We start from the raw sequence: 18,547 nt of genomic DNA, 5'->3' as shown, positions 1-18,547 counted from the left end.
CCCATCTCGCTAAATCTCAAGATCTCATCTCAGGTGCTCGCCGGCGCCCGCCGCGACGTATGGTTATTCTCGCTCTTGACTTATGCGCACTCCTCACTCGGTCCCGTCTAACGTATTTACATCGAACAGTAGTAGCACTGGCGGCCGCTCCATCGACGAGTCGGTACATAATCTCTCCGCGCATCCAGCGGGCTCGAGGCCCGGCGCGTCCCCTCCCTCTCCTTTCATCCAGCGGCCGGGGCGCGGGCTGCCTCTCTTTTCTCTCACGCCCCGGCCCAGTGTCCCTTCCAAAGTCCTAGTACGCAAGCACCAAGACCCTACTCATTTCCCCCCGCGTCGCCGGTCTCTTGCCCCTCCCAGACTGTAGCGCCGTCGGCAGTGCTCTTTCATTCTGCTCCCGCACCCTCTTACTCAGGTCTCAAACGATTCGTGTCACACATGCGCATCCAGGTCGATCATTCTTGTTACCGCTGCCCTTCCCTCTCGCCTCTCCGCCCCGTGCTCCCTGATCCCGAACACGAGAGTCCGTGGTGCTGTTTCAGCTTTGTGTTGTACGAGTAGCTCGCTGTCCCCCTCCTTCTGGGCGTAGCAATAATCAGGCCCTAACCGGCCGCGTTAGGCTCAACAGTTGCGTGTTTCGCGTGTGCTACTTAACATGACAGGCCCCTAGATACAGGACGAAATCGTAAGCAATACGTGGGAGAGCGTGTCGAAAGCGCGAAGCATGAAAGCAAGCGTAAGTAGTAAGAGCACAAGTACAACACAAGAACCTCATCACGGGGGCGGTCGTCCGACCCTGGGTCAGACTTTGAGTAAGTTAAATGGAGCACAACCGTTTCGCACAAGCCCCCTGGCACGGGCCACTTCAGAACTTGCCCGGTCGCACCTCGACGCGCACGGGCAGCGGCGGCTTCGTGACGATCAGCCACTCCCGCATCCGCGCGCGGTACGCGTCCGGCCCGTCCCAGCCCTCCGCGGGCCGGAGCCGGAGCCGCTGCAGGACGAGCGCGAGCACCGCGCGCAGCTCCTGCATGCCGAGCGCCTTGCCGACGCAGTTCGCGGGCCCGTACGAGAACGGGAGGAAGGCGGCGGCGTTGTGCACGAACTTGCCGCCGCCTTCCTCCTCCGCCTCCTCGGCGGACGGTGGAGACGCTTGTCCGGCGGCGACGAGCCACCGCTCGGGCCAGAACTCGGCCGGGCGCGGGGCGAAGTTGCGCGGGTCGACGTGCATCGCGTAGAACGACACGTTCACCGTCGTCTCGGGCGGGATGTAGCTGCACGGCGCGGAGAGGGAGAGGGAGAGGGAGCAGGGGTCAGGGGTCTGCGCATGCTCGTGGCGGGAGCGGGGAGGCCACGCACTGTTCTCCGGCCATGCACCCGCCGGTCTCGCGCGTGGTGGCGCGCTGGCTGCCGCTGGGGAGCGGGGGGAAGAGGCGCATCGTCTCGTTGCTGGTCGCCGCCGAAAAGACGTCAGTCGGCTCCTTGCGGCGAAGGAGAAGGGATGGGGCGGGGGGCTCACATGACGGCGTTCAAGTACGGCATGTCCGCGTGCTTCGCGGCGTCCATCGCGTCCTCGCCGCGCGGGAACGCGGCGTCGACCTCGGCCTGGAGGCGGGCGTAGACGTCCGGGTGGGTGAGCAGGAGGAAGAAGATGTTGGTCATCACGCAGGACGTCGTGTCCGACCCGGCGACGATGGCGAGCGCGCCGTCGATGGCGACCTGGGCCAGCGGCGGCTGGGACTTCTCCATCCCGTCCTCGTTGTTCTGCGAAGGAAACGGGGGCTTTTGAGCGTGAATTGTGGGCGAGAGGAGCGGTTACGCACGAGGTAGTGGAAGAGGTCCTTGGAGAGCGAACCGCTGTTGATCCTGATCAGGGCGCGCTCCTCGCCGTAATCGAGAAGTGCCTTCATCAGAGCTGCGGCCATCGGTACGTAGCCCAGATAGATGCCCAGCCACGGGCAGTGACCCATAACCTGCGAGACTCTGCAGAGAGAAAGAGAGATCAAGGTCAGCGCCTTCCCGCACGCCTGCAGTCAGTGTCGCGTCCGAAAGAACTCACGCAAGGCCCTGCTCCATGATCGCCCAAATGCTATCCTTGTCCCCGTCGCGCATCTGCTCCGAGCCCCCGCCGAACGCCATGTCGCTCATGAAGTCGTACCTGCCCGCGCCAGGTCAGCTCGCGACGCCCTCGACCTGCGGAGCGCACTCACGTGAAGCTCCCGACGCACTTCCCGACGTCCGCGACGCGGTCCTCCGCCGCGTGCCGCGCGAGCAGCTCGACGAGCTGGCGGACGCGCCGGCGCATGATCTCCTCGTACCCGCGCAGCGCGGGCCCGCTGAACGCGCGGGCCCACGGCCGCCGCCGCCGCGCGTGCTCGCGCACGTCCACGAGCGACACGAGCTGCTGCGCGCTGTCCGTCATGTTCCGCCCCGCCCAGTCTGCGCGCGCGCGGGGCCCGGGGATCATGACGGGTGGCACACGTTGGCACCGGCAAGCGGCGGGGGCGAGGCGACAGGAACGCGGGCACAGCACGCGTTGACCCGCGTGGCGTGCATAATGAAGTTGTGTGCGCAGGGGGGAGGCGATTGGGCGAGCGAGAGCGACGCGGGAACGTGGGGGGAGCACGAGGCGCGAGGGATCAGGCATCAGTCGGTAAGCGGGGCTTCTCGCGCGGCGGTGGAGAGGGGGGAGCGCGACTTACGTGGGCCTTTGGGGAGCCCGTTGGGCCCGAGGACGGGGACGATGGCGGACGCGTTCCGGAGCGAAACCTCGTTCGGGCCTGAGGACGGGCGAGCCGCAGGTGAGAGCGGGCGAGCGGCGAAGCGGTGGCCAGGGCACATCAACCACGCGCGCGTGCGGTCGGGTAGAATTGAGGGGAAGAAAGCAAAAAATCAGCTCACGTCTGAGACATAGCACGATCGGCCAAGGAGGTAAACGCACCGATGCGCACGATGTCTCCGTAGCGGTCGTGGAGGGCGTTGACGTGCAACCACTGCTTTCCGTCGCTCGTCGTCCACGCGAGCGCGAGCTTGGAAAGCCTGTACACGAATGGGCCGGGGTAGCGTGCGAGCGGGTGCCATGGGGAGGCGCGGTATAGGAGCATCGCAGCGATGATTGTGCCCCAGTGCATGGCGCAGGCAACGAGCACTCCACGGATGGGAGAGAGTGGGAAATGTTGATGGAGGACGAGGGTGAAGAGAAGAAGGGGCGGAGCCAGTAGGAGCCAGAAGTGGTGGTGGACATGAACGGGCTCGTACCGCTTGAAGACGACGTAGATGGCCTGGATACGCGCAATCAACAGCGGGACTGGAGGTTACGGGGACAGATTTACCAAACCAACGGCGGTAGAGAGGATGTAGGCTTCTTGGCGCGCGAGGTGGATGGATGGGATCGCGGCGAGAGCGTCGAAGCGGGTAGCGTTCATCTGGAGGAGAGGAGCGGAAAGACGGGTAAAGGACCAGGTATCAGAGATGGGAGCGGGGACGCGTGCGAGACGGCCTTCGGGGACGAGGAGGGATATAAGGCGTGCGATCGTGTTCCTAAGCAGCGAAGGCGCGCGGGAGCTCGATTCGAACGGGTTCGCGAAGGCCAGCAGGAGCGCACCAGAAGCCCTGAAGCTTCTGTGAGTGGGGTGGGCTGTGGAGAGAAAAGGTGGTGAGTGGGTGGCAAGTGTGAGTGCAGGGACGGGGAGGATGGGGCGTGGCACAGCAGGACGCGAGGGACGGACGACGAGCGATATCGCTTCACGCCGAGCTTTATGGGGCCATGGACGAGGCCAAGGTGCGCCCGAGAGGGCAGACAGGCGACGTCGCGGGCCATCTGTGCCATACGCGGTTGGTGTGTGTGTTGGGTGGCAGGAGAGGCGACCAGACCCCCGGTGACGCGGAGCGGCGCCTAGTCGATATGTCGCGCATCGCATGCGTAAGCACGCTTTCGCAAGGTCTCTCTCAACGTCCAGCCCACGACTTGTCTGAACAGACACGGTGTGAGGTGCCGATTCCACGTGAAGAATACCACTGTCCATTTAATCAGTCGGCGGCTTGGGTCGAGCTCAACCTCTCCCGGTTCGGCTGAATTTCGGGACAGCCAGTGCTCCATTAATCACCACTTGAACAACATTTTGACGCTGAGACATGAGGCTAAGGATGACTATCATCCCTCGAATCACATTGTTATGTCAGAGCCCGGTCCACATTGCACATTCCTATGTCTACCGCGATGTCCCTGGACGTCACCGGGCGGCGCCGTCGCCCGCAGCTAGCCGTCGATCGGTAGCCTCGTGCTAGCCTCACCCTCGTGCCAACCCTGACTTCAAGACAGCAAGCGAATAAATTGCGGAGTGCCCGACGCAAGCGAAGGCACGCACTGAGAGCCCCGACGGGTCCTGACTTCAAGCGAGCGAGCTGCTTAGCCGCACCCGATGACCCACGCCCACTTCGTAACTCATCTTTCGCCGCCTGCGCGGCGTCGCACGCTTCGCACACGCATGCGCATCCTGCGCACCCGTCGCGGCAACAGCTCCCCCTCGCGACGGGTCGGAGGAGAGGACGCAATCCCCGACTCGAACCCGGTCGTTGAGTCGCCGGCAGCGTTCGCACACGCACACGCTTCTCGGTCGGCGCGCAGCCGTGCCTCTTCCGACTGAGGGGGACAAGGAGATATCGGCGTCGCCACCGGCCGTCGCGAATCGGGGATGGAACTCTGGACGCGACTGCTGGACGTCCTCGCGCGCGGAACATATTTACGGCCAAGCACCTCCGCTCCCGAGACGCCGGTCAGCCGTTGCAAATGCGCCGGGTTGTTTGTTCGTTCGCGGCTGGCGGGTTGGCTACAGCGTGCAGACGGGGGCAATAATTAATTTCAGGCCAACAGGATTGCGGCCGAGTTGCGTTGGACATGCCAAGGGCAGATCCGTTGAAGGCGACGTCGTCCCGGAGCGAGCTAGGACTAGAGTACTTATTGTTCGAAGGCGGGTTAGAGTGAATGCATATGCGCTACCGAACATGTACCGTGTGATCGCCTTCGAAATGCCAATCTGTAGTTGCCTGTGATCCGTGACTTGAACGTCAGATCAAAGACGGCACACCTAGCGCTTGGAATTAAGGCTTAAGCAACGACGGACTGAAGGGATGCTTGTAGCTGAAACACCCGGCACAGACGCATCGACTCCCAGGGTCAACGATGTTGGCCGCAGCGGACGACAGGTGCCAGGGAGATAGAACACTCAACCGACCGAGACATATCCAAGAGGAGTGTATCTGCAACGTGCAACATTATTGATACAGTTGTCTGACCATATGAGCCATGCCGACCGCGATCTATGTGGAGTAGAGTACCGGATTAAAAGTGGGAGGGGGTACGACGAGCGAAAGTGATTGGGGAGAGAGGGAGGGTGGTGTGGTCGGTCGGCCGGTAATTCTAAAGTCATCTACAAGTTCCGCTCAAAATACCCGCGCGGAGTGGATCGTGGTCACGGTCGTGCATACAAGGAGGGCGGGGCAGAGCGCATCATGACGGCGAGCTCGAGGATGAGCCCGTCCACCACTTGGACACCTTCTGCGCCGCGTACTGTACGCTCTTGACCGGGCCCGCGCTCACGACGCCCTTCAGCGTCTGGACCGTCGACGGCCCCCGCACGATTCCTTGCAGCTCTACGGAAAACAGGCGCGTGTGTCAGCCTCGGACATTGTGCCTCCACCCGGGTCCATCCGGGCCCGCATCGTGCACAGGGAGGAGAGAGAAAGCACAGAACACGCACCTCGCTCGATCGTGCCCTGCAGCCCCGGGTCGCCCCCCAGCTTCGCCCAATACACCGACTCGTCCGCCTCGCGCGGCGGGATGCCCGCCGCGCCGCGTACCGGCCCGTCACGCGCGCGAGGAGGTGCGAGGGCAGCTTGCGGAGGTGCGCCGCGCGCGCCGCGGGGCTCACGTCCTGCTCGAGCGCGTCCGCGTGCGCGGGCCAGTGCACGCCGGGCAGCGCGGTCGCGAGCCGGTGGTAGAGCTCGCGGAACTGGGGCGCCTGCTTGCGGACGATGTTCCCCACCTTGCCGCGGTTCTCGGCGGGGAGGAGCATGCGCACGTCGCCGGCGTACGAGAAGCCGGCGATGCGCGCGAAGAGCTCGCGCTCGGAGAAGCCGGCGGGGAGCGTGAGGAGCGCGGTGCGCACGGCGGAGGTGAGGTTCACCTGCTGCGTGAGCCGCACGCGGGCGTCGTCCTTGATGATCCGGATCGGCTTGTGCATCCGCCCGGAGAGGTAGAGCGAGCGCCAGTTGAGGAGATCTGAACAGAGGTTGTCGACCGTCGTGACGCCGTACTTAATCGTCTGTGCCGTCTGGCTGTGAGCGGGGTTCCGAGAGCACAAAGAGAGAACGCACCACGCCGTTCATGGTGACCATCGAGTTGAACCACACACCAGGTGCAATCTCTCCACCTTCGACACAAACGACGATCCCAGCATCCTTGCGCCGAGGGATAATGCCCGGGAACTGGTTCATGTTATTGAGTGCCAGTGGTCCGGGTGGGTCACCGCGAACATGAAGTCGAGCATCGGTTTCCCTCCACCGCTTCCCCGCTTGCAGGTGTAACCTCTTGTTCGAACACCCCGACCGTACGCAAATGCGTAGCGTATAGGGGCGTCGAATCGCGCGACAACCGCTTCGAGGAGCGCGCGGGTGGAGTCTGTACGGGAAGGATCTGGTTTCGTCCGAAGGATGCTGGGAGCTGCGTAAGTACAGGCCTGTGGGCGTGCGATGCTGGACGAGGAGTGGGCCCTAGACGGGTCCTCGTGAGCTTCGCCTGGCTTGCCGAGGCGGAGGTCGAAGGAGGGGGAGGAAGAGGGGGCTGAGGGCCAGATGACGCCGCAGGCTCGGTGGACAGAGAACGAGCGAGAGCCGCTGGAATGCGGCGGGCGTGAGTGCGAGCGAGCATGGCGACTAGATGTGCAGAATGAGCGAGCGCAGTGGGCAACAGAGGAGAGGGAAGCGCAGGATGGTGGTCGGCGGAGGACATCCGGGTTTGCCTGCTTTCCCCGCAAGACGCCGCGGTCACGTCCGCGAGGCGGCTGCGCCGGGCGCTACTTTCACCCCGTCCCGCGTAGATTCCGAGCTGACCGCCGGAAAGTGACTGTCCAGCGTGCATTCAAATTCAAGGGCGCACGGGGATGCAGGTACCTTGCAAAGTGCTTGTTTTATTCGCATCACTGACCGAAGCTACAGGAAGACTAGGCTACAGACGTATTCTACATATTGGCCGGATGTGTGTGGAGCGTGAATTCATGACCAGGGCAAAGCGTCGTAAGGTTCAGAACGTGAACATAGCACCTTTTAGTCTGCACTGCGGGCAGCGGGGATCGCCCAGACCTCTCTCCATGCCTGGCCGCCCCTGGCATAGACCTCTCCTACGACGCGCCAAAGGCCGAACAAGGCCGTTGGGCCGGGAAGGGGCAGGATGGCGGGCGGCGCGGTACACGCACAGGAGCCCCTCCCGGAGCGACCGCAGCGCGACGGCAGACTGGTCGGCGATGGATGCCAGAAGCAATTTGGGGAGGCCGTGCGGCTGTTCATCGTCACGCTCCTCGGCGTCCTCCTCCTCTTCGTCCCCCTCGTCCTTCTCTCCGTCCCACCCCTCGTCTTCCCATTACCTGCTCCGATCCCGCGAGGAGCTGGGCGGTGGTGTGCCCGGGGAAGAGTACCGCCTCGTCGTCTCCTGGGTCCGCTCGGGTGAGCAAGCTGAGCGCGGGGTCCTCGAGATCGACGGAGAGCGCGCTTGCAAAGACGGAGAGCAGCGGGAGGTTGATCCGCGGGTGCGGCGAGCGCGGGCGCGTGGAGGTGCGGAGGCGCGAGAGGGTGCGCGAGCGTCGGTGCGCGAGCGGGCGGACGGTGTGCTCCCATTCCGTCCACCGGTTCGAGCGCGCCGTGGCGAACGGGGACGCGTTCGGCGTCGGGGGCGGGGTGCAGAGCGCGGAGGGGAGCATAGAGAAGGTGGGCCCTTGGAACCCGGGCGGGAGCCTGGCGCGGTGGGGCTTGCGAGCGTTGTGGAGGAAGGCGAGGTCGAGACCGCGTGCGTTGGTGCGCTCAATCTCGGCCTCGAGCTCGTCCCGCAGGATGGAGCTGGCGTCGGTGGTGGATTCCAAGTCCCACAGTTCGACATCGATCTCGAGCTCATTGGGGGAGATGTAGCGTGTTCGAGGACCGGTGATTGTCCTGTCGGGGTCTTCCACCAACGTCGGCCTTGCGCTCGAGCAAGAGCGGGAACGCGAGCCAAGTGAAAAGGTGTCGCTGGGATCGAAATCCGTCGGGGCGGAGAAGAGGGAGGAAGATGGGCTTGGAGGGCTGAAGGGTGGAGTGGTGGAAGGGTTCGGGAAGACATAGATTGAGTCGTCAAGGGAGGAGGAAACGGGGGTATTTTGGTCGGCAGGACTGGCACGGCTGGCTGAGACGACACCGGCCTGGAAACCGACCGGGGTCGTTGGTAGCAGGTCGACATGGAGAAGAGGGGATGCGGGGCGAGGACGAGGGCGAGAAAAGATGTTCTTATCCTCTGGATGGCGAACGTCGACGCGACGTCCCGAGCTCAGACCGCCGGAAAGACGGCAGTCGTGGCCTGAAACTGCGTGCGGCCTTCCGGGCGGATGCCGGGTTCCCACAGCCGAGTTTCGAGTGACGCCACAAGAATGGCACACTCGTTCCAGGCCCAGAGAGATGCGAGAGCGTGTGCAAGACGAGGGCGAAGACTGGCGAGGCTCAGCTCAGGCTGGCTCAGGCCGAGGCATGCGTGCTCGACGCCCATCGGCGCTCACACACCAGCGCCCGCCACCGTGCACCCCGATCTCCTCCTCCCTTCCTACCTCAGGTAAGGTAGCAACCGCGATCGGTGTCGACCCCGGTGTTTCGTCGCAGCGACTCATTTTTATTCAGCAGTTCACCGCCGCTCTTTTGTGCGTTCTGTCGTCTGAAGATCAGCTCACAAGCCTGAACTTGCTGCCCCTCGGCCGATTCAACACACGCTGCTAAACCATGACAGAGCGGTCGATGACGAGCTCTCAGCTCTGTCCCAATCATTGCAAACGTTTGAAAAATGATGCTGCGTTGCTCAACCGAGTCAACGGCTCTCGGCCGTGCCTGGAACACCCAAGAAAGCGCAGCTGCCATGCACCCAACGGTTTTTCCGCGTCCTTGACGTCGAGTGTCTCCACCGGATTGTGCCGCATCCCCTACCCTCCCGAGTTCCAGTTTGTTGCAGGGAATGCGATCCTCGTGACTTCCTCTTGGGTTCCTGTGCAGCTCTCTGTCGCTACGAGCCATGCTCCATCTCCCTCCATCATCCTTTTTACCCTCATCAGGTCTCCGAACCCCCCACTTCATTCAGGCTCCCTCCCACCTGCTTTGGGGGCACTTCCCTCCTCCTAATAGCGATCCGTCTACCTCTGCTTGTTCTCCTGCCGGCGCCCACACTCCTTTCGCCAACTAGGCGTTCTCCCACTGGCCACTCGGCTCAGCTTACTTCCTCCTTCGCTATCTCGCCCCCCGGAGCTTGTACACGGCTTCGGTTGACATACCGATCCAAGCTATCCACGTAACCATGGGTATCTCTCCCGAAACCACCGTATGGGTAGCCTTCAACATCGCTGCAGGCCACATCCTTCTTGTCATCCTCCTTGCCACCAGCTTGACTTTCCGCTCCGCGCGACAACCTATCCCGGTAGTCAGCTCCTGCTTCACCTGGATATTTTCAGGAATTGTTTCATGTTTGCTGTGCGTTCTCGTCTATTTCTTTGCGTGCATATCCACTGATTGGATTTTAGCTTTTATAAAGGCGAGCAAGTGGGAGCCGAGCCAGGAAAGAGCCTGTGCCAAGCCCAGGCTATATTGATCACACCCATGCCAGTCCTGTGAGTACTTCGCTCTTCGCGTGCGCGACTGGAGTCAATCTCCCCGGTACGCAGGACCTCTATGGCAGCGCTAGCGCTTGTCTACGACACATGGTCAACATTCACCCCTGCACAGCTCAGAGAAGGGCTAAAGGATCCCGCCACTCACAAATTGACATCTCTCCTCGTAAGTCAGCTCTAAGCGTTGCGGAGAGGGGCTGAGAATGCGCACAGCTCGTTGTGATTCCTTACATCACATACATCGCATTTATGTCCGTGGGCATCCCGGTAAGTCGTAATGTTACATGGCCTGAACGCTCAACTACAAATTTGTGCCCAAGTTTGCGCTTAACAATCCGGGGGAAACCACCCGTTCAGGAAAGAACTTTTACTGTTCTATGGACTGGGCTCCAAAGTATGTACCCTTCTTCCATCCGGCACACAGGGCTGACCCGGTTTAACCTCCAGCAACAATGCTGTCGCATTTACTGCCGGGATAGTATCCCTCTCCGCGGTCGCACTGCAGGGTAATCTCAACAAATCTCATGGTCCTCATTCCTTGGCTGATTGTTGGTGTAGTACATCTGGGCGTACTGCTTTCATGCAGCTGGCAAACACTCCGACGCGCAGGCCGCCCCAGTGAGATTGATCTTCATTTGATCTTTCGTATTGCTCTGTTCACCCTCTACACGGCCGCTTCTGCTGCGTAAGTGTTTCTCATTCGTACCTGTGCCGACCCAACTAACGCCTCCAGACCAGCCTCCACCTGGTCACTGTCGCGAATGTGGACATTGGCGTTGCCCCCGATATGCTTGCCGCATCTGGTAAGTGTCTGGCACTCTATTATACGCGCAATGCCTCACAATTTTGTCTCTGCAGGAGGCCTGATGTTTTTCTTCGTCTTTGCCACCCGACGTGTATGTCTCAGCTTGAGCCCATGCTCCACTTCTCCTCACCTTTCGCTCACCAGGAAATTCTTCGCGTCTGGTCTTCCCTCATCCGCCGCCGCCTCCCTCGCTCCCACCTACGCGACACCAGAAACGGCCGCAACACCATCATCTCCGCCTCCTCCATCTACTCCACCGATACCCACAAGATACCCGGCACGCCCCTCACGCCCCTCACGCCCCCCGCCCCGCTCTCGCCCCTCACGCCCTTCGCGACCCCAACCTCCTTCGCCGGCCCCCCCACCCCGTCCTCGCGCCCGAAGATCTCCGCGCCGATGCCGGTGTACGACGCGGACCTGTTCGCGGCGCGCCCGCGCGCGAGCACCGCGAGCGACCGCGCGCGCCGCGAGGCCGGCACAACTACTTCACCGCCCGCGTGCACAACGCCGGCGGCGTGCAGGTCATCAAGCGGCCGTCGGAGGCGTTCGAGCGCGACGACGACGACGACGACGACGACGCCGCGCCGGCATGGAAGACGGACGTCGAGGCCGCGGTCGAGGCGCTCGGGACGAGCCCCGAGGAGTGAGGCTTGCGACAGGCTCTGCGCTCGTTTGCGAGCCGCTTGCTGCTACCTTCGGCGGGGGAACCAGTTTCGCATTCCGCTCGGTCGGTCGGACTCTTGGACGTCCACGTGTCTGGCTCTGGTGGGTGGGCCCTGAAGGCCCACATGCCGTCCACTGCGGGACGGCGCGGATTGGAGCGGGAACGTGTACGGATACTCGTCGCTTGTGCCAGACGATGGACAGTGTACTCGCCTTCTTTGTTATGTCGGCAACGCTCCGTGCTGCTGCCCGCGAGCGGCTTTGCGGTCCTTGCAGCTGCTGCTTTCTGTATAGCATCGAGATGATGCATTCAACCGTATTTACTACTATCTAGTTACAGTTGAAGGTGCCCAATGGACTGGAAGCCCGTGTTTGTATTCCGTGCCAGCCGAGGTACCCCAAGTTTGGTACCCAAAACTTGCCGTTAGGGTGAGGAGGCCCCACAGTCCGCAATCATGGAGAAAGTAGCGGTGGTCATAACCTCTAGTTTTTTGTCACTGGTTTGACTCCTCTTTTCGCATTCATTCATGCATTCCCCAAACAGTGTCCGTATATAATATGCGTGGTCACTCAAATAAGCCGGGATAGCTCAGCTGGGAGAGCAACAGACTGAAGTTCTGGAGGTCGCGTGTTCAATCCACGCTCCTGGCATCCCATAATACAACCAAACTGTTTTGCCGTAAAACTGAACGATATGTTCCCCGTAATCACACGTTTTTGTTGTGTACACTTGATGGAAATTTCTGGTCGATATCCATCCCGCGAAAGTGCGACCGGAAATTGGTACTACAGTACATACTACCCATGCTAATAATACAGTGAGTGCTCGTGAATCGAAGCGGAATGCTAAGCGCTTTGAGCGTTATGCGGAAGTACGGGGAACGAAATTGCGGGGCTGGATGCGGATAGAGAAAGGTATCCGCAGGACGGGAGTGCGAAATGTGAGAGAAGACTATAGCGATGTGTGTGTGCCGAACGGCCTGTCTAAGCGAGCCTGTGCCGATATAGCATGGTGGGGGGAAGAGAGGGAGGGAGGGATACGGAGGGCGCGTTATGAACGCACTGCTAATCGACGCCGGAGTCCGTGAACGTCAAACGTGAAAGGTCATTATTAAACACGCCGAGGGCGCGCGCTGAATCCAAAACATCTCGAAGAGCAGGGCCGCAGAAGGGGAGGGGGAGGGGGAGAGAAGACATATGCATGCGCATGTGTGCGAGAGCGGCGGCGATTACGAGTCCCAGATGGCGCCGAACGCGGGGATGCCGCGGCTGGTCATGCCGTAGACGACCTTTCGGGTGAGCTTTTGGTTCGAGATCACGCACACCGCCTCGGCGTCGAACTCCTTCACGAGGCGGTACGTGAGCTTCACCATGTCCGGCTTGCCGTGTTTCCGCGTGTCTGCGCGCAGGCGGGCGGGCAGCGCCGGTCAGCCTCCGTGCGTGCCTGGGACGGGAAGAGAGGGGCGCACCGTACACGACCGCACCCGGGGACTTCTCGAGGATGGCGTCGACGAAGTCGTCCCCGAACGTCTGCCGGACGTTCGGCGACGTCCAGAGCAGCCGGATCGGCACGCGCTGCGCGAGGATGCAGGGCGCGCACGGGCCGATGCCGCTGCCGGTGGCGACGAAGACGACGCGGCGGAAGAGGGTGGTGATGCGGAGGACGCCGTAGCAGGGCACGCCGCGCACGTAGACCTCCGTCGGCGGCTGCTCGATCATCTTCGACGTCCAGTCGCCCGCGCGCGAGACGACGAGCGAGTAGCCCGGCTTTCCCGGCTCGTTGATGCACGCGAAGCCGTGCCACTCGAGCAGCGGTGCCTCGGAAAGGCGCACGAAGTGTCCAGGCTTCGTCGTGACTGCAGGCGGGGAAGTCGAAGCGGCGATGGAAAGAACGGGGGGAAGGGTGGAGAGGGGGAGAATGAGGGACCGGGGGAAATCAGTCAACGTCGGAAGGGCGGCGATGAGGAGGGCGTACCGTAGTCGAAGTACAGACGGACCGCGTGCTTGGAAAGCACGACCGCGCGTACTGGAACTTTTCGCAGACGGACCCACGGGAGGGTGATAGAGCCCGTCATGACCACGACGAGCCAAAAGGGTGGGGCGTTGACGAGAGCATGGCCGAGCGTCTCTCCAGGCGCGCGGTAGTCGTTGGTGAGGAGCACGACCTGAGCCCATACCAGGGCAGTCGCGGACCATCCGAGGAAGCGATGAGTGCGCTCAAAGGTGTCGTGGTGCGTTGAGCGGAGCTTTGGGTAGGCCAGAGCCACGATGCCGAAAAGGAGCATAAGGATGAAATAAGTTATGGCCACAGTTGCGACCGAAATCTGAAGCGCCTATATTAGATGCCGCACGTTCCCGGCAGAACGCACTCAACCTCACCTGCTGCTTGTTCAAAAGTTCCCAGGTTGCCCTGGCAGTGAAGTAGATGAGCCAAACGACCCCGCTGACCGCACAGCCAGAGTGCACTAAAGCGCGACAGCATGTAAGACGAAACCTGCGGTCCCCGACTGAACGGATCACTTACAGCCTCCAATGTGGTATACGCGCCCAGCGACACGACGGATCGCAAGCGGCCAGCTATTGAGATACGTTGGATTAGATTAGCGAAACTGAGGGATTGTGTAGCAAGATCAGGGACTAACCTCTGAGGGATGGCGCAAGCGGTGTTGAAGAACGCGTTGATGACGTAGTCTTGCCGCATGAGGATGGCGCAAAAGAGGTTAGCCACCACGATCAGTCCCAGGTGCTGAGAGTTCGCGCCCTTGACGAGCGTGGCGATGAAGATGACCATGTTGGTCACGAAGACGACGCCAAACAGGCGGCGGTAGAGCGAGAAGACCTGGTAGCGCAGGTTGCGCAGGTAGTGCCCGTGCGTCTTCTCCGGGAGCTCGTCGTCGAGGTAGCCGTCCCAGATGTAGCTCTCCTTGCCCTCCTCTGTCGAGGTTGAGACATCGGCCTTGACAGGCGTCGCGGGTACGATCGAAGACGACGACGACGAGGTCGGGGTGCGCTGTGGCTTCTCCAGCGAGACGAGCACGGGGGCACCGGGTTCCCCGTTCTGGTGGTACGCCGGGAGGGGCTGCGGGAGCGACGCGAGGATGTCGGCGAGGAGCTTTCCCGAGTAGACGTTGTCGCTGTAGAATTCGGTCTTGATGGGTGAGACGGCAGGGGCGAGAGTGGCGTCCTGCGCAGTCTTCTCCGCGGCGTCCTTAGCAGCCTTGTCCGCGGCGATCTTGTCGACCGCCATCTGGCGCAGCGCGCGCTTGTCGATCTTGCCGTTGCTCGTGTACGGGAAGTCGTCCATCGCGAGATAGTTGGTCGGCACAGCGTAGTAGGGCTGGATGATAGAGGCGGCTGCGGAGACGGCCTCGGTCTTGACTGTACAGGGCGTGACGAAGCCCCACAGCTCGCTCCCAACCTGGTAGAACGAATCGTGAGCCATCGCGGACGATAGAAGGTGTCCTCAGACAACCGCATGACGTACCAGCAAAGCCGTCGCGTGCTTCACAGACTTGCACGTCTGGGCACAACGTACGTGAGGAGCCGAAACGGGGCAGAAGGTGTGGCCCAACCATACCTGCATCGCCGCCGATACGCCATCGAGTTCGACGCGGAAGCCCTGTTACGGACAGGTGCACACCGTCAGAAGCCTGCCCTAGAAGATCCGCTGCTGCGCAGCCGGAAGCGGTGGGGCGTCCGTGCGTACCTTCACCTTCACCTGGTCGTCGACGCGGCCCAAGTGCTCGAGCTCGCCGTTATCGCGCCACCTGCCCAGATCGCCGGTGTTAAACATGCAGCTTCTATCGAGGAGCGTGTCAGCACAGCTCCGCGGACCGTGGGGTCCCCCGGACGGCCGAGAAGAGAAGCGAACGGCCCACGCACCCGTCGTTCACGAACGGATCGCGCTTGTAGCGCTCCGCGGTCTTGTCGGGCAGGTTCACATATCCTTTGCTGACGCACGCGCCGCCCGCCCACATAACGCCTGCCTGCCCGATCGGGCACGGACGCATGTCCTCGTCCAGCACGTAGACGTTGGTGTTTGGAACGGGCGCTCCGATCGAAAGGAACTCGCCCGGGGTATGGAGGTGCGCGGTATTGACGATGGTCACCTGAAACCCGCAACAACGTTGAGCGCGTTATTGAGAGCTCTATGGTAGCAACGCCTGCCTCTGTTGGGCCACAGCTGTTGTAGTAGTGCGCCGACTTGGCCCATTTCTCCGCTAGCGCTGTGGCGCGGGCAAATGCCAAGGTGTCAACGTCGGATGCAGGTGTCGCGCAGCACGAAGACATACGTAAAGGACAAGGCTCTCCAGCGGTCGCCACCACCTTGATATTGGGGTAGTCCACCGGGTCATGGGGAGCTGCAAGGAGGTGGCACCGGGCGCGCCGCGCAGTTCAGCATCTGCTTTCCCGTCCGGAGTCCCAAGAGAAGCGCGCGCACCCATCATGCTTGGCGTGGCTGAAAATAACTCAGAACATGCGGACACGACGGGCATCGAAGCCTGCACTTGCCTATCACAATGTCGACCGTCTTCATGACCGCACGCCACTCCTTCGACGACTTGCCCCTCACGCACAGCGTGCAGCCGTTGCTCAGGCTGCCAAGGATTTCCTGTCACAGGCGTCGGCGCGAGAAGCGACTCGTGGGTAACTGAGAGCTCACCCAGGCGGCCATGTCGAACGCGACGTTCAGGAGCTGGGACACCCGGCGGCCAGGCTGCATCTCGATCCTCCCTGGAGCGATGCATACGACTGTGGCCACGCCAAGTCCCGATCAGTAGGGCCCGCGCGAGCTGCGGATGCAACGCTCACGGTTCGTGACGTTCCCGTGCATGACCTCCACTCCTTTCGGCTTCCCTGTCGTGCCTGTGATGCGAACATGAGCCTCCGTCCCGAGGTGCGCGACAGAAGCTTCGGGGACGCACCAGAAGTGTATATGATGTAAATGCTATCTGTTGGCGCGCTGACGTCCTCGGGTTTCGACACGTTCTGGGCCAGCTGTGGAACGTCCTCGAGACACATGACCGGTGTGCCGGACACACGGTGCACGTACTCGCGCAGGGTGAGCACGACCTTCGCGTCGGAGTCACGGAGGACGTGCTCCAGTGTCGACTGGGTGACGATGGCGCCGTCCAAGGGCACGTAGGCGCCGCCCGCCTTGAGCACGGCCATGATGCCGACGACCATGAGGACGCCCCGGGCAACGAGGAGGCAGACGCGGACACCGGGGCGGACGCCAGACGCACGGAGGTGGTGGGCAAGAACGTTTGCTTGCCTGTCCAGCTCGCCGTAAGTGATGGACTCCCCGAGGTGTTCGACGGCGACGGCATCCGGCTGGGTGGCCGCGTGGTGTTCGAACGCATGGTGAACGCAGCTGAAGGGAGAGGACTGGCGGGGTCCGAAGCTGTAGCGAACGAACTGCTCTTGATCCTCGAGAGACAGTGACTGCGGAGTGAGCGTTGATGCCATGTTTGCAGGGGGGAAGGCCTGAAACAGGAGGAGGCAGGCAGCCGGGAGGGGCGGGGATGGGGGAACGGACTGGCGGAAACAGATTCGCACTTTATATTGCCGATGTAGACTGGAGGGTGGAGATGGTACGGGGCGTGCGGATTCGGCCGTGCCCTGCCATGGCCCCTGGCGGCGGATGGAACGGCGATTGCTACCACTGCAACCAGCGCCGACGTATACCCGCCATGTTGCATCAACTGGGCCGGCACAAGCGTCACAGATACGTTGGCGAAGAAAGAATATTCTGGCGTGGATGCCAGGTGATCAACCGTATGCGAGGCACGGTGGTTGTCTCAGCGGGGTACGCGAGGATGGAGAGTGTAAGATCGTATCGGCATGTCGAGATTCTTGCCCGATGACGCGGTGAAATCGCCCGGCGAAGGTGGCAGCATGTGGGAGTCGGAGCGCGGCATGCAAGGTTGGGCGCCGTCGAAGTGATCACGAAGGCGCGCAAGTGGGCTGCCGGGCCGCGGTCTGGAGGCGAAGAGATGGGGAGTGTGCCAGGATTATGCCAAGAACATGGGGAATTCGCTGAGATAAACGGGAGCTGGAAGGGGCGTTGGCCGGGAATGTGAGCATTGTCTCAGGCTTCGAGGCCATTCTGGGCATGCGTCGATGAGTGAACGGTGGACTGGAGACCTGCGCCGGCGTCAGCGCGGACGTCTGAATGGCACCCGCCCGAGGATTTCCCAAATTTAGTACGGATCTATGGCCAGATGCGGACGAAAGCTCTCACCAAAGGACAGCTGGCGGTCGACATCGACGTCTGCGGCCACTCTGCATCCTCTGCGGACCAGTTGCCGGCGGTCTGTCGGGGGCGACGCACGCGGCAAGCAGGCATATGCTCACTGACCGGTTCCAAAATGCTCGCCTATCAGGTCGAGAAGATGAATGAATGTTTTGCCCGTGATGAGGGAGTAGACCCGGGTCGTGTGCGGTCGTCGAGGAGGTTTTCCTCTGCCGGCGAGATGCATTCAATCGACCACGGTGGTCCAAGAGCCGCTCCTGCGGAGGTAACGGGGGCGGCCTTGTGGTGATAAGAAACGTACGCACGTCAGAGAGCTGAGTGGGTGGTGTCAGTGACTGGGGGCGAGCACGCAAAGAAACGCCCACGATGCTCACGCATGCGCTGCAAGGACGACGAACGGGTTGCTATCGCGGACGGTGTGATGGCGAGGGCGGGGCTCGCGTGGGCCACGACGGCGCCCGCGCGCTTCGGGGCGGTCCGGTGGCCTGGGTGGCGTGTTTGTTGAAGCGATTCAAGAAGGCAGCGCGATTGATCTCTGGCCCTCTCCATTTCGTTCTCTTGTGCATACGAGCCGCATTTGTTTCTGTGTCAATCGCCATGATCGATGCGGCCGGGCTCGTTGGACTTGGGATGAGTAAGCACCAGGCGGTGAACGTGGGGCGCGAGGTGCGAGGAGAGGAGTGGCCAGAGTGAGGCGGGGGAGGAGGATCAAGAGAGAAGTGGCAAGTACTCGTGCCAATGGAGACTTTATTCGAGCTCATATCGTCGTATTGACCACCAGGAGTCATGCAGTGGAGCGAACGGGCAGGCATCGTCGAGATGGGCACATATTGAACGCCGTCGGGGGCTTCGGTTGGAACATTTCCGGAGTGCGACCGTCGGACGACTGTATGCCGCTCCCTTGCAGCGGTCCTTCTCGCTCTGCCACCACTC

At 61.9% G+C, this 18,547-nt stretch overlaps 5 protein-coding genes and 1 non-coding gene across 6 annotated transcripts; 2 read left to right on the top strand and 4 right to left on the bottom strand.

The window, feature by feature from the left end:
- Positions 1 to 865: 865 nt before the first annotated feature.
- Positions 866 to 3,425, bottom strand: BXZ73DRAFT_51311 (high nitrogen upregulated cytochrome P450 monooxygenase 2; the record flags this gene model as incomplete). Its single annotated transcript, XM_048020603.1, has 9 exons — positions 866 to 1,274; positions 1,360 to 1,449; positions 1,520 to 1,764; positions 1,824 to 1,983; positions 2,060 to 2,158; positions 2,211 to 2,439; positions 2,703 to 2,780; positions 2,918 to 3,281; positions 3,333 to 3,425. The coding sequence occupies 9 exons, from the start codon at positions 3,423 to 3,425 to the stop codon at positions 866 to 868; spliced, it is 1,767 nt and encodes a 588-aa protein (XP_047875126.1).
- A 2,084-nt stretch (positions 3,426 to 5,509) lies between these two features.
- Positions 5,510 to 6,928, bottom strand: BXZ73DRAFT_91545 (Mmp37-domain-containing protein; the record flags this gene model as incomplete). Its single annotated transcript, XM_048026011.1, has 5 exons — positions 5,510 to 5,652; positions 5,819 to 6,323; positions 6,376 to 6,423; positions 6,528 to 6,721; positions 6,760 to 6,928. The coding sequence occupies 5 exons, from the start codon at positions 6,926 to 6,928 to the stop codon at positions 5,510 to 5,512; spliced, it is 1,059 nt and encodes a 352-aa protein (XP_047875125.1).
- Positions 6,929 to 7,300: 372 nt separating this feature from the next.
- On the bottom strand, positions 7,301 to 8,788 carry BXZ73DRAFT_79656 (uncharacterized protein; the record flags this gene model as incomplete). Its single annotated transcript, XM_048023140.1, has 3 exons — positions 7,301 to 7,606; positions 7,641 to 8,447; positions 8,579 to 8,788. The coding sequence occupies 3 exons, from the start codon at positions 8,786 to 8,788 to the stop codon at positions 7,301 to 7,303; spliced, it is 1,323 nt and encodes a 440-aa protein (XP_047875124.1).
- A 792-nt stretch (positions 8,789 to 9,580) lies between these two features.
- Positions 9,581 to 11,342, top strand: BXZ73DRAFT_104061 (uncharacterized protein; the record flags this gene model as incomplete). Its single annotated transcript, XM_048015785.1, has 11 exons — positions 9,581 to 9,753; positions 9,804 to 9,890; positions 9,945 to 10,056; positions 10,104 to 10,157; positions 10,211 to 10,284; positions 10,338 to 10,438; positions 10,500 to 10,575; positions 10,629 to 10,693; positions 10,749 to 10,786; positions 10,840 to 11,097; positions 11,217 to 11,342. 11 exons carry the CDS (start codon positions 9,581 to 9,583, stop codon positions 11,340 to 11,342), a joined length of 1,164 nt encoding a protein of 387 aa, XP_047875123.1.
- Positions 11,343 to 11,936: 594 nt separating this feature from the next.
- BXZ73DRAFT_t153 lies at positions 11,937 to 12,009 on the top strand. The gene has a single exon. It is a non-coding gene; the product is annotated as a tRNA-Phe (tRNA).
- A 578-nt stretch (positions 12,010 to 12,587) lies between these two features.
- BXZ73DRAFT_51317 (nonribosomal peptide synthetase 12) lies at positions 12,588 to 16,827 on the bottom strand (the record flags this gene model as incomplete). Its single annotated transcript, XM_048020604.1, has 17 exons — positions 12,588 to 12,757; positions 12,828 to 13,214; positions 13,334 to 13,682; positions 13,738 to 13,823; positions 13,883 to 13,935; positions 14,001 to 14,776; positions 14,843 to 14,878; positions 14,936 to 14,977; positions 15,065 to 15,158; positions 15,241 to 15,467; positions 15,520 to 15,584; positions 15,651 to 15,719; positions 15,800 to 15,827; positions 15,878 to 15,970; positions 16,022 to 16,110; positions 16,171 to 16,224; positions 16,284 to 16,827. 17 exons carry the CDS (start codon positions 16,825 to 16,827, stop codon positions 12,588 to 12,590), a joined length of 3,162 nt encoding a protein of 1,053 aa, XP_047875122.1.
- Positions 16,828 to 18,547: the final 1,720 nt, after the last annotated feature.

Source organism: Epithele typhae (assembly GCF_022376455.1).
Source record: "Epithele typhae strain CBS 203.58 chromosome Unknown BXZ73scaffold_47, whole genome shotgun sequence".
NCBI lineage: Eukaryota > Fungi > Basidiomycota > Agaricomycetes > Polyporales > Epitheliaceae > Epithele > Epithele typhae.
Note: the sequence above shows the minus strand (reverse complement) of the source record. Positions and strands in the feature narration are given on the sequence as shown.